General features: G+C 45.0%; 2 protein-coding genes across 4 annotated transcripts in view; one reads left to right on the forward strand and one right to left on the reverse strand.

The window, feature by feature from the left end:
- The window catches only part of LOC141275931 (uncharacterized), a 247,128-nt gene extending 233,319 nt beyond the window's left edge, over positions 1-13,809 (forward strand). The window contains exons 1-4 of one of the 3 annotated variants that reach the window (XR_012324621.1): positions 7-1,475; positions 7,058-7,404; positions 11,138-11,331; positions 11,429-13,809. The gene's annotated coding sequence lies outside the window, so the exon portion shown is untranslated. Of the gene's footprint in view, positions 1-6; positions 1,476-7,057; positions 7,405-11,137; positions 11,332-11,428 lie in introns of those variants that run through there. The other 2 variants (XR_012324620.1, XR_012324622.1) reach the window with 2 other exon arrangements.
- MYRFL (myelin regulatory factor like) overlaps positions 1-14,948 on the reverse strand; it is a 119,043-nt gene that overhangs the window by 31,892 nt on the left and 72,203 nt on the right. The window contains exons 12-14 of the mRNA XM_073789228.1: positions 13,800-14,000; positions 7,470-7,578; positions 6,572-6,681 (exon numbers count right to left, since the gene is read on the reverse strand). Coding sequence (XP_073645329.1) covers positions 6,572-6,681; positions 7,470-7,578; positions 13,800-14,000 — 420 coding nt within the window. The remainder of the gene's footprint in view (positions 1-6,571; positions 6,682-7,469; positions 7,579-13,799; positions 14,001-14,948) is intronic.

Genomic DNA, 14,948 nt, shown 5'->3' on the forward strand with positions numbered 1-14,948 from the left:
GTGATCAGTTGTTAAAATATCCAGGGTTGGTTTTAATAGCATATTAACTCTAATCCTTTGGCTTGGAGTCAAATCAATCAGTGAGTGCAACGGGGAATACTAACCTCCTGTGGGGAACATCACTGCAACTAATTAATGAATTTTATTTCCTCTCTTGATGAGAAAAGAAGGGACTTTTAAACTAACTGCTGAGTAGGACCTTTAAAAAAAAAAACCATTTAGATTCTGGGCTGGCTATATGAACTTAAACTAATATAATTTTTTATAACTCAGTTTTTCTATATTTAAAAATGAAAAATAGTATTTGTCACTCTATAAAAAAAAATAAGTCATTTCAGAGACACCCAAAGTGGTGGTATCTTTGAGCGGCACCTGAAAAAAATGTATTAACGATTAACCATTTATCAGTTATACTGTGTTGTGGACCTAAAAGTTGTGGTCCTAAGAAGATCTGCATTAAAAAAAATTCATTTATGAAAGCAACTGCTTCATTGGGGGAAAAAGTGATTAAGGTAGAATTCCAACTCACCATACTAAAGTTAGTTTGCTGTAGAACTGTAAAGAATAAACTAATTTGTCTTGAATAGCTTTAAAGATGACCTTATAATCCCCCACACTGGCTGAGCCGAGTTCTGGACAAACTTTTATCTGATGCTGAAATTCATGCTCTTAAACTGGTGTGCCTTGTACAATCAGGGAATTTTTAATCATCAAAGAGATTTCGGTGAGGTTCATTTTCCTCCCATCTCCTCCATCTCCTCCCCATTTCCTTATCGATCCTCTCTGTCCACTTGGCTTTTTGACACTGTGTTTGCCCCATGTTCTCCTCCTACCTTCACCCAATCCTTCAGCCTTCCCAGGGCCTCTCTTTCTCCTATAGACCCTCCTGGAAGTGTTCTGCTGTCTTTAGCCCTCTTTGTTTCTCATCCTATATGAACTCGAGCGCCTGCTGGGCCAGGCAGGTAACAGGAAGCAGAGGGCTTCCCTGGTGGTGCAGTGGTTAAGAATCCGCCTGCCAATGCGGGGGACATGGGTTCAAGCCCTGGTCCGGGAAGATCCCACATGCCACGGAGCGCTAAGCCCGAGCAGCACAACTGCTGAGCCTGTGCTCTAGAGCCCGTGAGCCACAACTACTGAGCCCATGCACCACAACTACTGAAGCCCACGTGTGTAGAGCCCGTGCTCCGCAACAAGAGAAGCCATGACAATGAGAAGCCCACGCACCGCAAGGAAGAGTAGCCCTCGATCGCCGCAACTAGAGAAAGTCCACGCGCAGCAATGAAGACCCAAAGTGCCAAAAATAAATAAATAAAATAAATAAATTTTTTAAAAAAACAAAAAAAACCAGGAAGCAGAGATGTGAGGCTGCCGAAGCCCCTCTGGGGGAGTCGCTGCTCAGCACCACGTCACCAGATCTGAGGTTTCAAGGGAACTGGAAATCCAAAATTTGTGTGAAGATCTCCTAATTTTTAAAGGTAAGCAACACATTTGAAAATTTTTAAAACACCGTGAGGGAAAAACGTCTGCAGGCCAGACTGGGCCACAGGCCTCCCATCTGTGACCTGCGTCCATGACCTTTTCCTTATGAATTAATATCTTCACCCCTGTCTGTAGCTCCCCCTTGATCCCCAACTTCTCTCTCATGTTCCACACTCCCAGTCACCTCTGGATGTTTTCATCTGAATGTTCAGCTGACATCTCAAACTCGAAACTGAACCCATCTTTTCCCCTAGAAAACCACTTCTCCTTCAAACTCCCCTATGTTGATAGAACCACGTCTCTTCCTTTCACTGAGATTCAAAAACTCATGCATTAACATAAAGTCTTATTGAGAACCCACGAGGTATCAGACACTGTTCTAAACAACACAGGATTGACAAGACACATTCTCTGGCCTCAAGAAGCTCACAGTCCAGTGGAGGAGATACCAAATAGAGAATGACAACACAATGTGATGCATACTCTAGAAGCTGTCTATCCAGAGGCCTAAGGCAGTGTGAGGACAGGAGCAATCCAGGCGTCACGGAATTCATTCACTCGATCCACCAAGATATGTTGAACTCCTCCAGTACTCTAAGCCCTGGGGTTAACACCTCATATAAAGTATTGGAGGTACAGTTTTGAAAAATATAGAAGATTTTTTTGTTCTCATACAACTACCCAGGGAGACTGGCAAAAAACAAGTAGGCAAGTAAACAAGATCATTTCCGTTAGGGACAGAAGTCTCCAGGCTGCTGTGAGCAAGTCTGCAGTGTATCCCCTGCACAGAGACCCAGCTGAGGGGGAGGACGAGGTCTGCGCCAGCCAGAGGGAGCTCCTTTTTCTAATTACTGCAAAGGCACTCTACACCCTCGCGGTGGCCCTGGATCTTACAAAGTGAAATCGAGTGCCATGGAGACTCTTAGACAAGGTGGTCAGGGAAGGTCTTGCTTTGCAATCCAAATGATGAGATCATCTGAAGGGAGAGTCTTCATGGCAGAGAACAATCAACAGAACAGCTCGAGGCAGAAACAAACTTGGAGTGTGAGGAACAGAAAAAAGGCTGGCGGGGGAGCAGCTAGGAACAAGACTGTGCGTGTGTGCGCAGACACATCATATTCTGAAGGTGTTTGGGGGCTGGGGGGTATGAGTGTTAGGAAATGAGTCAGAGAAGATTCCATCCAGATTGTGGAGGGTTATGATAATAAGCCAGTGAAGAGCCAAAACTGGGAAAGGGAGATTATAGGATCAGAGATTCGTTTTGTTTTGTTTTGTTTTTAAGGAAAATGATTCTCCTGGCAGCTAGCTGGTCAGTTAGGAGGTTGTTATAATAGCTAGGGATAAAAATGGAGAAAATAAAGAGAATAAAGAAGGAATGTGATATACAAGAGATAGTACCTAAGTAAGAACAGCAGGACTTGTCTAACTGGACCCCGTGGATGAGAAAAAGGAAGGCTTGGGAGGCCTCTTGTGATGCTCTCCCCACTGCCGCCAGCTACACCCTCAGTCCCCACGGTCCACCAATATCTTCCTTCCCTTGTCTCTCAATCTCCCCCTTCCTTTCCATCTGAGAACACTTGCCTAGTCTCCAGAGAGCCTCTCTCCTTCCTCTGAACTGATGCGGCACTTTATGCATCCCACAGATTTATGACGTCTCACGTTGTAACTCAGAGCATTATTTCTTGTGTACCTGTCACATCATCCTGCTTAGACTGTCAGCTACTTGAAGATAGGAACCAAGTGTTATTTACCTTTTCATGACTCAAATAGACAATCCCTGCCACATTATGATTGCAGGAAAAATAGAATCAATGAGTAAAAAGTAGCCACATACTAAGTTATGGCAGGATGGCTTGTGACACGCAGTCTTAAAAACACGCACATACAGATTATTCAAGGCTAGTGAATGATAAGATGAACCTCATCTTTACATAGACTTGGTTGTGAATTTGTTTAAGGCAGTTCTTACATTTATTGTGTGCATTTTTCTTACACCAAGCACACCTAATAATAATGCTCAGGAAATGTAACCACCTGTTCCCAAATAATCACAGAAACAAATTTTAAAAGTTGCCAAGTAAAGAGATAGATGAACACGCCAAAAAGCAGAGCCCCAGTGGTCGAATGCAGGAGGAGACGATGGTGTCCACTCTAAGGCCCCCTTGCTCTCAGTATCAGCCCCGAGTCCCTTCACTCTACCTCCCCTGGCTGAGCTTTCACTGGGCCACGCGAACCATGAGAAATTTATGAGAAGCAGTAAATCACCCTGTATAAGAGAAGTTTATCTTGCAAGGTCATTTCTCCTGTTAAGAAGAGAAAAAAGTGGCTTGTACCAACTTTGGCTGACATCTCTGATCTCCAGCGTTCGCTGGTTGTATGGACAGCCTGTAAAGATCCAGCCATTCTCTTTCCTATTTCGGCACCACGTTGCAAAGTACATGTGGAAATGATACAGCAGTCACGGAGCACAACATCTTAACATTTCCATGTTCTAGTTTGCATTTTAGCTTCAATGAGAATTTCCTTATAAAAAAGAGACATTTGGGGGAAGAGAACTGGAGTGCAGAGGGAGAGACTGTATCTTAATTGGATCTCCACCTGTTACTATAGCACACAAAGCCTGGGAAATCCTAGCGAAGGTCTTGAAAACCAACAGCCCTGGGTGTGGCAATCAAGGTTGCCATGGCGCCCACGTGAATAAGGAAGAGTCCAGGAAAGCAAGAGGCTATCTGTACATCTTTCTTATCAGTTAACAAAGAGCACTGGACAACAGGAGCCACATACCCTGCGTTCTTAATGAGAGAATAAAGGGTATTCTGGGAAGTACTTATAATGTAGAAGAGGGATATTCCACAGTGTTGAGGATTAAACCAGCAATTGAAGTCTATCCACAGAAGTGAGCCAAAGAAGAAAGCCAGCCTTCGGAGTATGGAGGTGTGGCCTTAGTGACGTCACCACAGATTGTATCACTACAAGATCCTGTTACTAAGAGAATCGCCCCTTTTCCATTCTGGACTCCTGTCAGTTTTACTTATTTATAAACTCAGTGCCCCCTTGGCATGGATTGCTCCTCTGGTGATGAATGAACCTGGCTGCCTGGAACAGGAATGCCACGCCCCGCTTTCCCAGGTCTCTGCACTTGGCTTCCTAGGAATGAACTTCGGGTGTAACCTCCCCCAGAAAGTGAGGGGTTGGCCCTCGGAACTCCTGTTGCTAATCATCTTGACTGTCTCCCTTCAACTCACCTGGGAACGGGAAAACACTGGGCCAGGGGAGAACTAATTATTTTGCTGAACAGTGACGGTCCTAAGGCCCCGGGCAGGCGTTACCTACACAGGAAACATAGAAATCTCTTTCCTGAGTGTTCTAGGGAAGGGCCACACCCAGAAGTGATACAGCTGCTACCAGATGAAACCCCAAGAGCCCCACCTTGGCCGCCTGGTGACACACTCCCAAGGCCGTACCCTAAGGCTGACAGCTGTGCCTCTGCTCTTTTCTCTCAACCTAGGAAGCTTATGAAAATGCAAGAAGAGTGAGGGTGATTTTATTTTACAGATACCTCTGAATATATCTTATATTTTAGTATATATAAAATAGTTTATATTTTAAGCAAATTACATAAAAAACTTGTGTTTTATTATTAAAAATAAATTTCTGGGGAATTCCCTGGTGGTCCGGTGGTTAGGACTCAGCATGCTCAGTGCCGGGGCCCAGGTTTGATCCCTGGTCAGGGAACTAAGATCCCACCCGCTGCATGGCATGGCCAAAACAATTATTTTGGTTAAAAAAAGATAAATTTCCGATGGTAACACCTCTCAAGTGAAGTGACAGCCTTGCTGTGAGAGACCAAAGAATTTCTTCTGTGGAGGATGTGGTCCTGGGAGACAGGAGGAAGTAACTTGACTTCCGCCACTCGGCCCTTGCGGCCCAGTGAGCAGGCCATCCGGCGCTGTTATCGAAGTATTTGTTGTCCAAGAGCTTGTAGGTAGGAGACTGTGGAAGGGCCCAACATGAAGACATACCCGCTACCTTGCTACTCCAAGTGTGCCTCGCTGACCAGCAGGACTGGCAAAACTGGCTTCACCTGGAGACTGGCCAGAAATTCAGGATCTCAGGCCTCACTCCATTCTTGCTGAACCGGAATCTGCATTTTAATAACTCCCTTACTGATTCGTGTACACTTTGAAGTTTGGGAAGTACTGCCCCGGGGAACTGACAAATTACGAATTAGTCTCCACTCACACATCTCTACCTACTGCCCTGAAATCCCCGTGCCTATCAGCCTTCCCTCCAGCATCAAATATAATAATGTGACATAAAGCAAATCAGCCTCAGAGTGAATCTGCAAACCTCGCAAAAGATGCAGGTTTCACAGAATTAACAGACGTGATCTCGGAGAACCACTCAAATCACAACCAAAGCCTCGGCAAGTGAGGAAATGGCAGGCGTAGACTCCTTAACAAGCGAAGAGGAAATATCTACAAGGATGGTGACATTCCTTCCAAAGAGAATGATTTGAATATCAAAGAATTCTGACAGGCCCTTGAGGAAAAACGATGAGGCTCATGAATATCTTTGTAAAAATGACCCACTTTATGATTGTGCTGCGGAAGTTAAACATATAGTTTTGTTGAAAAACTATGCTCCAAAAAAATAATAATAATTCAACACTTCACTCAGGCTTCAATCATTCTAAGGAGGAGCACATTGTTTTAATAACTTAAATGATATTATGTGAGAGAAATGACACTTTCGTAAGTTTTAGTTCCATTTTTCAAGACCAAGTCTAATCAGAACTTGCTGTCACTATTTCTCCTGATATTTGGTCCCTGTTTGAAGGGCACTTCTGCTCAGTGGACTGTCCCAGGGTCAGTGTTCCTCCCACAAGACTCACTGGATTCCAGTGCTTACTGTTGCGTAGTCCTTTTTCCTTTTTCGCTTATGAGACTTCTTTTGGGTACCTATGACCAGTGTGGGATAACTGATACCTACTTACTCCACAACTCAGTGGATGTTCCGTGCATTGTGATACCACAGAAGGGGGTTTGCCCGTGCGGTTAGAGCTCTAGGGTAGGTATCTGTTCAGGGTTACCTTATCCACCATGAGGAAGTTCTCCAGCATCTCTCCGTTTTCACAGGTGACACGGCCAACCTCCCTCACGGCTCTGGGCAGGATCTCTCGCACCTCCTGGGCGATCATCCCTAGACACAAACACTCCAACAGGTTTTGTCAGGAAAAGACCTTTCTGGAGAAAATCCTCCCAGGCCTACCTCAGAATGGGAACCCTGACAACTACACAGGATGCCTCTGTGAATAGATGCTTATCCCCCCTCAGCATTTGCTTTGATCTACGAGGCATTTAAAAAGCAAAGGAGGAATTTGGAGCCAAGGACCACTAGAGGATTAAAAGAGGGAGTGTTGTTTTCCCCACTCTTTCTTGAGACTCTGAGCCGAATGTTGGAAGGGGTTAAGTACCTTCAGATCCCCGTACACAGACATGAGGCTAGGGCATCGGCTTGATTTTCTTTCTTTTTCTGCAGGAGGGCCCTGCCCTCTAAATGGTCCTTTTTTCTTTAGAATTCCTGGACTGGAGTATGAACATCACTCTGCACTTCTCTGACCTGGACCTGCCTGTCCCGCCACCTTCCCTCTCTATCCCGATGCTGCCCAGTGCTGCCTGTCATACAGTTTGCCCTGCCATCCGCCCCTCGGCCCTCATCCCATGAGCAAGAGGCCTCCAGTGAAAGGAGACAATGTGTTCAAAATCCTCCACCGGTACCTTAGGGGGCAGGAGTGGGGATGGGGGTGTTGAGGAAAGATGACAGAAATTTCTTCAACTTTTCCTGCTCTGGTGATTATGGCTTTCACAGAGGACAAGTTAGACCGACAGGATGTCGTCAAGTGCCGTAGCATGCAGCCTCCAGGTGAAGAGGGAACTGGAACTTTAATAGCTGACAGTATAAAATTAAGAAGGGAGCTGTGTGTGTACCTGTTTGATGGGCAGTGTTTATTCCCATCGCAGATGCGAATTCAGGCTTGTAGTCGTATTCGACAATCCTCATTTGGGCTATTCTTCTCAGCTGTTCATTTGTGTCAACCTAATTTAATTAAAGAAGATCAGATTTCACCCGCTTAGATAGTTGCTATTCGAATCAAGGCCCAGAGTGGCCCAGAGAGATGAAGAATGCTGGGAATGTCCTTTCCTCCTGCCCAAACTATTTTAAGAGAAATTTATGTTTTTCTCCTCCAAGAAGCAAAAGTTTCAAGGTTCATGTTGGCAACTTCCATCCACTGACTTATAAACTGAGCCAGAGTTTATGTGGCTAAATTACAGGGCAAAACCTCCCTCATTCATTACTCTGGCCTCACTTCTGTCCACTGAGAGTTGAACCGTCCTTCTGAGAATGGGGGTTGATCACCTTGGAGAGAAACAATTTCTGTCCAGGATAGCAAGGTATCATTTCCAATTGAGCATGCAATATAAGCAGCTAAGAAATACAGGCTGACCTTGTATTTATAAATTAAAAATGCAGTGCTTAGTTTAAGTAACAACCTATTAAGAATGGGTATATCGTACATCATTGAATTGCTTATGGACATCTTGGCTGGAGAAAATTGTTTCAAGTGGCAGTTTGCTAGCCCGGATTACCCATCTGCTGGTCCCTCAAAATCCAGGCTACATTCCTACAGATGGCTTCTCCCCCAGACCCCCCTGGTCAGCGATGGTGTCCTCCTTGGAGCCAACCACTCTCACAGGTAGTTAAAAGCACTCAGAACTGTCACTGCAAGTTCCTCAAAAAAAATTTCACTGGGTCCCAGCAAAATGATAACAATAAAGACAATATAGTGGATTTTTCCTAAAGCTAAATGTGCTGATTCAAAGCCTTCCCTTTTGAGGTTTTTTTAATGAATTCATGGTAATAGCATGATTGATTTTTTTTAATGACCTTATTCCACAAGTAAAAAGTTGGCAGTCCTATGTGGGTCCTTAAATTTTCTTTTAGAGAACATAACTGGATTATGAAACCAGTTGTCTCTTGGCAATTAAAAATATACCGCCTGGACATTCATCCATATGTTGGAGCAACCAGAAATGCTTTTCTGTTGTTTTAAGAAACCCCTGCTTTGGCCCTGAACCCCTCCCTGGACCCACTCTGTCAAGTGAGCAGGAAAGTTCCTCCAATATCATAAAGGTTCTCTTTCCTTCACCAGTTTGGTGGGTTATCAAATGTTGTGACTTTGTGCTTAACTGGATAAATGGACTAACTTTAGTTCAGGTACTTGCTGGGGAGTCTAATTTTGAGCTCACTGCTGTTTTGATCATTGCTGTTATCAAAAGCTTGGTTCAGTTCTTTCATTCATTGCTTCATTTGACTAATATTTACCAATCACCTTCAACATACCAGGCACTACCCTGAGTGCTGGAACTTCAAAATGATTGCCTTTTTAAAGTTCATGGTCTAGACAGGAAAACAGACTCATCCCATAAGATTATATTACAATGTGAGAAATGCAGGGTGATGATGGAGTTATGAACAGAGAATCATGGCAACTCCAAGGAAGCACCTAAAAGATTATCAGGGGACTGTAAAAGAAGGCTTCCCAGAGATGGTGAAGCCCAACCGAGATCTCGGCTTGTTTCAGTTCTCAAACACGCTCTGCCCCTTTCACTACAAGGCCCTTGCTCAGGGCATTTCCCTGCCTCAGAAGCTCTTCCCTTCCACTCCTCTACCTCCGCCTCTCCCCATTTAAAACACCTCTTCACCAGAGAAGGATTGCTTGACCTCCAAGACTAGGAAGTTTCCCTCTGCCTTATGTGCTAATGGCACCCGTTCTTTTCCTTCATAGCATTAATCAAAGTTACCACCAGACAACTAGTGAGTCACTTTTACTATCTGTCTTCTCCTACAGAATAAACACCCCATGAGGGCAAGGACATATTTGAGGCCATGATTTTCTGTTCGTCACCACATCACCGGTTTCTAGTACCATTCCTTGCATGTAGTAGGTGCTTAACTAATATTTATAAAATAAATTAATAACTTTAAGATAGGAGTTAGTCAGGGAAAGATGAAGGGTGGGGAAGAGGGTGGAAAGGGTAAGACTAAGATAAGGATGCTGGGCAGAAAGAACACCATAAGCCAAGTCCTGAGGCAGCAAATCCCCTGAATTATGCCTGCACAACCAAGGCAGGGTTTGGCGTGACTAGACTGTAAAGATCAAGGTCAGAGCAGGGAGGGCCTTGCAGGCCATGCTAGGAAGGAACAGTCACAATCTCATATTGCCCTGTGCATACACCTGTCACTCTGAGCTCCTACATTCATTCAACAAATATTTAATGAGTAGCTACTATGTGCCAGATACTATGCCAGGCCCTGGAGATTCAATGAGTTTTTCTTATTTGGAGCTTAAATTTTAATGAAAGTTCCTTTCCTGAGGGTGAGGCCTGTGTTTTGTTTGTCTTAGGACCTGCACAGTGCCTAGCACAGTGTCTGACAGGTAACAGGCACCCAAACTTTGAATGAAGGAAAGAAGGAATGAAAGAATGGAGGTAGTGAAATGGCAGAACAATCCCTGATGCTAACAGAATCAAAGGCAGGGGGTCAGTCAGGAGCCGGCTAGTCTGGCCTTGCACTAGCCAGGCCCTGCCCTGTTCCCCACTCCCTGCACTCTGGGGGTCCCGTGCCCACCTGCCTGCTTCTCATTATCCCCTTGGTTCCTGCATGAGGCCCCATCAGAGACCAAAGCAGAGGCAGTGTCAGTTCATTTGCTGCAAGGGGAAAGCAGAGGAGGATGTGCCCTTCACTCCAACTGTCCAGGCTACACAGAGGGAAAATGACCCCTGCTGTCTAAGTTGGATCCTTGACTGCATTTTCCCCAAAGACATATTCCTAGACATAGCAGTTAGGTTCGCTAGTACTACCACCACTGTATTTCAGACAGATTTTTGGCCACACAAAATTCTGAGGGTTGGCTTGGGGACCTAAACACCTTCTGTAACAATCTTTTTCTAAGGAAATGCTCTTGTGATTTCTAATGCCGTGTTGTAGACTTTCCAAAGCTAAATATAAACTGCTTGTATTGCATGCTCCCTATGGCCTGTACTCTTGGCCCAGGAAAAACACTTGAGGCAAGGACTGTGCCCCCTTGGAATCCTCTACTAAGAACTGTACAAAGGCCACGACTCAACACCATGCCTTGCTCATCCATGTGTGCTGAGTAAGAGGGTAGGAAGTGAACTTGGGTGTCTAATCTGAACTTGCCCACAGCAATTTTGGAAAGTTTTGACCATGAATGCAAAGGGCCATCGCTGTCATGCTGCCTCACACCCAAGGTTTCTGTATCTTAACTCAAGCCTTTCACCGCAGAGAAGACATTGTAGACCGTGAACTCCAGTCCGTTCAGGGAGGGATATCTCATTACCCATGGCCCGCAGCCCGGACTATCAGTCTCCCATCAGGAGCAGCTTGAATGGCATTGGCTCACCCTGAACTTCTGCATTTGGCTCGTGGCCCTGAGGGGAGACTTTGCGTGTTTGACTTTCTTGAGCTCTTCACACATTTGTCTTTAACTAGTTTACTGCTGGTGCGCTTGGGAGAAATTACCTTTGAGCATTTCACCTTAACTGATCTTTTTTCCCCTGCCTTTTCTTTTTAGCTGTTTGCTGCCTTATTTTCAGCCTTCACCACAGAATTTGGTGCATTCAACGTTCAACTTCCTTTTTTTTGCATTGACATTGCTGTTCTTCACGCCCCTTTGGTTTGCAGCATACCCTTTTCACCCTAATTTTTGCTTGTAAAAGCTGCATTTCCTCTCCAGTCTATCATCACCTCTGTAAACACCAAGTCTGGGTAAGTGAAACCGCTCTTCCCCGAAGCTGACCTCATTTCCCAGTGCCTCCGTTTCACAGGTTTCAGTCATATCTGCTTTATTGTCTCTGTGTCTTAGATGTGTGTCCAGATGAGCCCCAGAGATCTCCTCCAGGCCTCTCCACGCAGAGTGCTTGTGTGCTTAATATCGGCAAAGCCACGTTCGCTGCCTTGAGCGAGGAGACGCAGGGTCAGGCACGGCAGCAACGGATGTTCATCCTCCCGACACGGTATCAGGCAACATGTTTGGCCACTACAGTTGTCTCACAGCAGCTAATTCAGAAGCCAGCTCTGGCTGCCGTGCGTCCTTGATGGGAAATGCCTCCAGTCCTACGCTTGCAATCAGGTCAACCAAAGGTTCACTTCCCAGCACATTTGGAAGAATGGCCTTCTTTTAAAAGTTGGAAAAACTGAGTCAGAGAGAGGTGAAGATGAAGTTCACACATCTGTCAGCACCATCATCAACATTACCATCATGTCTCTTGTCTGTAATAAATGGTGAATAGGATAGACAAGATTTCTAGAAACATGTATTTCATAAATGTGGACAAATTATTAAGGACAAATATATTAATGTGAAATAACTTAATAGATGAATTACATGTAATTTGCATTTTTGCAAGTAAATAATAGTAATATCTATTTGCTTAGCCTTATACAGCTAAAAAATGTTTCCCGTATATGAGCTTAGAAAAAGTTCTTAACGTGAGTAAATATGGGCATTCCCTGTTCAGAGAAGAGTAGAGTCATAGAGCGTGTCTGGGCCAAAGTTCCTGGGCGAGTGGGTGCCAGGATCAGGACTAAAACTCTGCCTTCTAACCAGAGACCACCTCCTCTTTATTTCCTCCTGCTTCTGTGAGCAGGAAGGCGATACAGGAACTTCATGTCGAGAGCCTGGATTAAGTGACGTTTCACTTCATGGAGAAGTCTTCCTAGAGGGATTTGAGAAGTTCTAGGGAACCTTGTTATTTTGAGACAATATGTTTTCTTCAAACCAAGGAACACCATTTGAGGACATTTAGTAAAAGAAGTTCTGGGGAAAGCCCAGTGGTGGCAGGAGTGGTGGTGGAGGACTTTCCCCACTTGTCATCTTCCATTTACATTTAGATAAGGCCTGGTGGAGAATTGTATAGCCAGTTGCAAGGATAAGTTTAAGTTGGTGTGATCTGAAACACAGCCAGTTCATTTCTTTCTAAAAGGCAGAGGCACGGTATCTAAGACTTGTATCTTGAAATGTATGTGAGAACCTTCTAGCCCTGAGAGTTCCCATCAGGTTAGGAGGTCACAGCTCTTCGAACACGAACCGCAGCTTCGCGATCAGTATAAAAGTCTACAATTACAACCATTCTTTGGAATCCTCTCAGCCAACGAGGACATTCCTTGGCTGGTTTAGAAAAACCAGTGCAGATCTGCACTGGGAAAGGAATGCAGTCTGGAAGAATGGCCAATGATTTACAGATTAAGTCTCCTATTAACTAAGAAAGAATAAGGAAAGGAGGTTTAAAAACTATTCTGCCACCCCGCCTCGAAAATGTTTACAGGAGAAGCAGTGTGAGTGACAAGGTGGGGAGGTGGCAGAAGCACTGAATGGGACACAGAACTGAATGGTGGAACCAGGAGTGACCTGGCATCGTCATCGGGATCCCTTAGGTCTTCATAGCAGCTGTGACTTTCGGAGATGATTCAGTACTTAGTATCTCGATGGGTTAAAAATTATTAAAGACTCTGTGGGTCCAGGCAGAGAGGCACCGTTTCCATCTTATAGATAAGGACACTGAGTTTCGGCGAGGTTAGGCGTTTTATCCAGGCAAGTCCGAAGTGGAGCCTCCTGGTTTCGGGGCCTGACTTCTGATTGCCACTAGGCGCCTGCCTCCCCGCAGGAGGAGGAAGTCTTGACCCGTAACCTGGGGAAATGGGATTGCCCGAGTGAGGCGTGAGGAGGTGGAGTTTCTCTAACTGCTCCTCAGAGAAGGATGCTGAGTGGGGAAGACAGTGGCTGGCAGGCCTGGTGCCAGGGACTCCGGGAGGAAGGGGCTGGAGAGGTCCAGGAGAAACATGGGCAGGAACTGGACTGAGACAGCGTTTGAAAGATGAACAAGGAGATGGAAGTTTGGAGATGGAAAGGAAAAGGCAAGCTCCAGCAGTTGACAATGGAAAGGCAACGGCCTGTGGGAAATAACTCAGAGATCTCCTGCTTGTGAAGCCAGTGCTGTGCTGCCACGGCCACTGCTCCCGGCAGGTAAGTGCCTTCGCTTGGGTATGAACTGCTTTACAGTTTCAGCAGAGATGCCTAACGACTCCAACACCTCTAACTGTTAAGCAGCATGTTCGTCTCACACCAACAGGTGACATGGAGAGATGCCTTGTGCCAGGCGTGTCGGGGGCCAGGAGGGCCCAGAACTCCTGACTCGGGTGTCAGAGGAGGTGTCCGAGGCCCGCCCCGCGCTCACCTCCTGGATGTTCTGCTTCGCCCGGCTGTCAGAGGGATGCATAATCGTCCCCATCACTTTCATGTTGCCACAGACAACCAGGGCTTCGTCCGGTGCATCTGTGTTTATGCCCACTCGACCATGACAAACAACAGATTCTGGAACTTGTCCTCGCTGCCATAATGCATCAATGTCATTTTCAAATTGCCCAGGGTTGGAGGCCTGGAGAAAATACATAAATATATTACAATTAAAGTTATAGATGCAGGAATAGATGATCGCTCTATTCCTCAAAGGAAAACAGAATGTTAGCCAAGTCTTTCACTTGAGAATCACATGTTGGATGGGACACTCTGACATATCCGAATAACTGTGACCCCAGGAGAGCCAGGGAGACTCCCCTAACTGTTCTGCCCCCACCAGCAGAAGCTCAGCGTGTCTTGGTTTGCAATGTCCAGTCTCTATATGGAATTGAGAATGTGTCAGTTATAGTAGGTGGATGATAAGGAGAAGAAGAACACTCAAAATGAGTATTTTTTCAGGGAGAATAATAATAATGATTTAAAACCAGAATATTACATCAGAAAATCTCACAAGTTTATTAAAGCTCAGATAATTTCAGAAAAAACCCTTGCATTTAGCTAGCCCTTCCATAGTTTCAAAACACCTTCATGTTTATGATTTCATACACAATTGACAAGCAAATGACAATACAAATATATTTAGTACACCTCAGCTATTCCCTAAACACAGATGATTCTGACAGAAGAACTGTAACAGCTGCATCTGCTGTGTGCTAATCCACACCCCAATTCCATGCGAAAGGACCATTATCTTCCTTTTACTGACGCTGAGACTCTGAAAGAATAAACAGATTGCCCCAGGCCACAAAGCTAATGAGTTCTAGAGCTGCGATTATGCTTCCTTTGATGATTAAATAATGATTCTAACTTTGAGTTTTGTGGTATTGCCTAAAAAAGCCCTGGCCAAATGCAGTCTTCAAAGAAAATCCAAGTGAATCTATTCGACTAGAGAAAGTTCTGGAGATTTTACTGTTAAATAAATTTTTTTTGCCAAAGAATTTTCCACTGTACTGCCTTCCCTCCTCCCCATTTCCCTGTTGCCACTGAATATATTTCCACATATCTTTAAGTAGGGATCTATGAATCC

Source organism: Tursiops truncatus, chromosome 11 (genome assembly GCF_011762595.2).
Source record: "Tursiops truncatus isolate mTurTru1 chromosome 11, mTurTru1.mat.Y, whole genome shotgun sequence".
NCBI classification, from domain to species: domain Eukaryota; kingdom Metazoa; phylum Chordata; class Mammalia; order Artiodactyla; family Delphinidae; genus Tursiops; species Tursiops truncatus.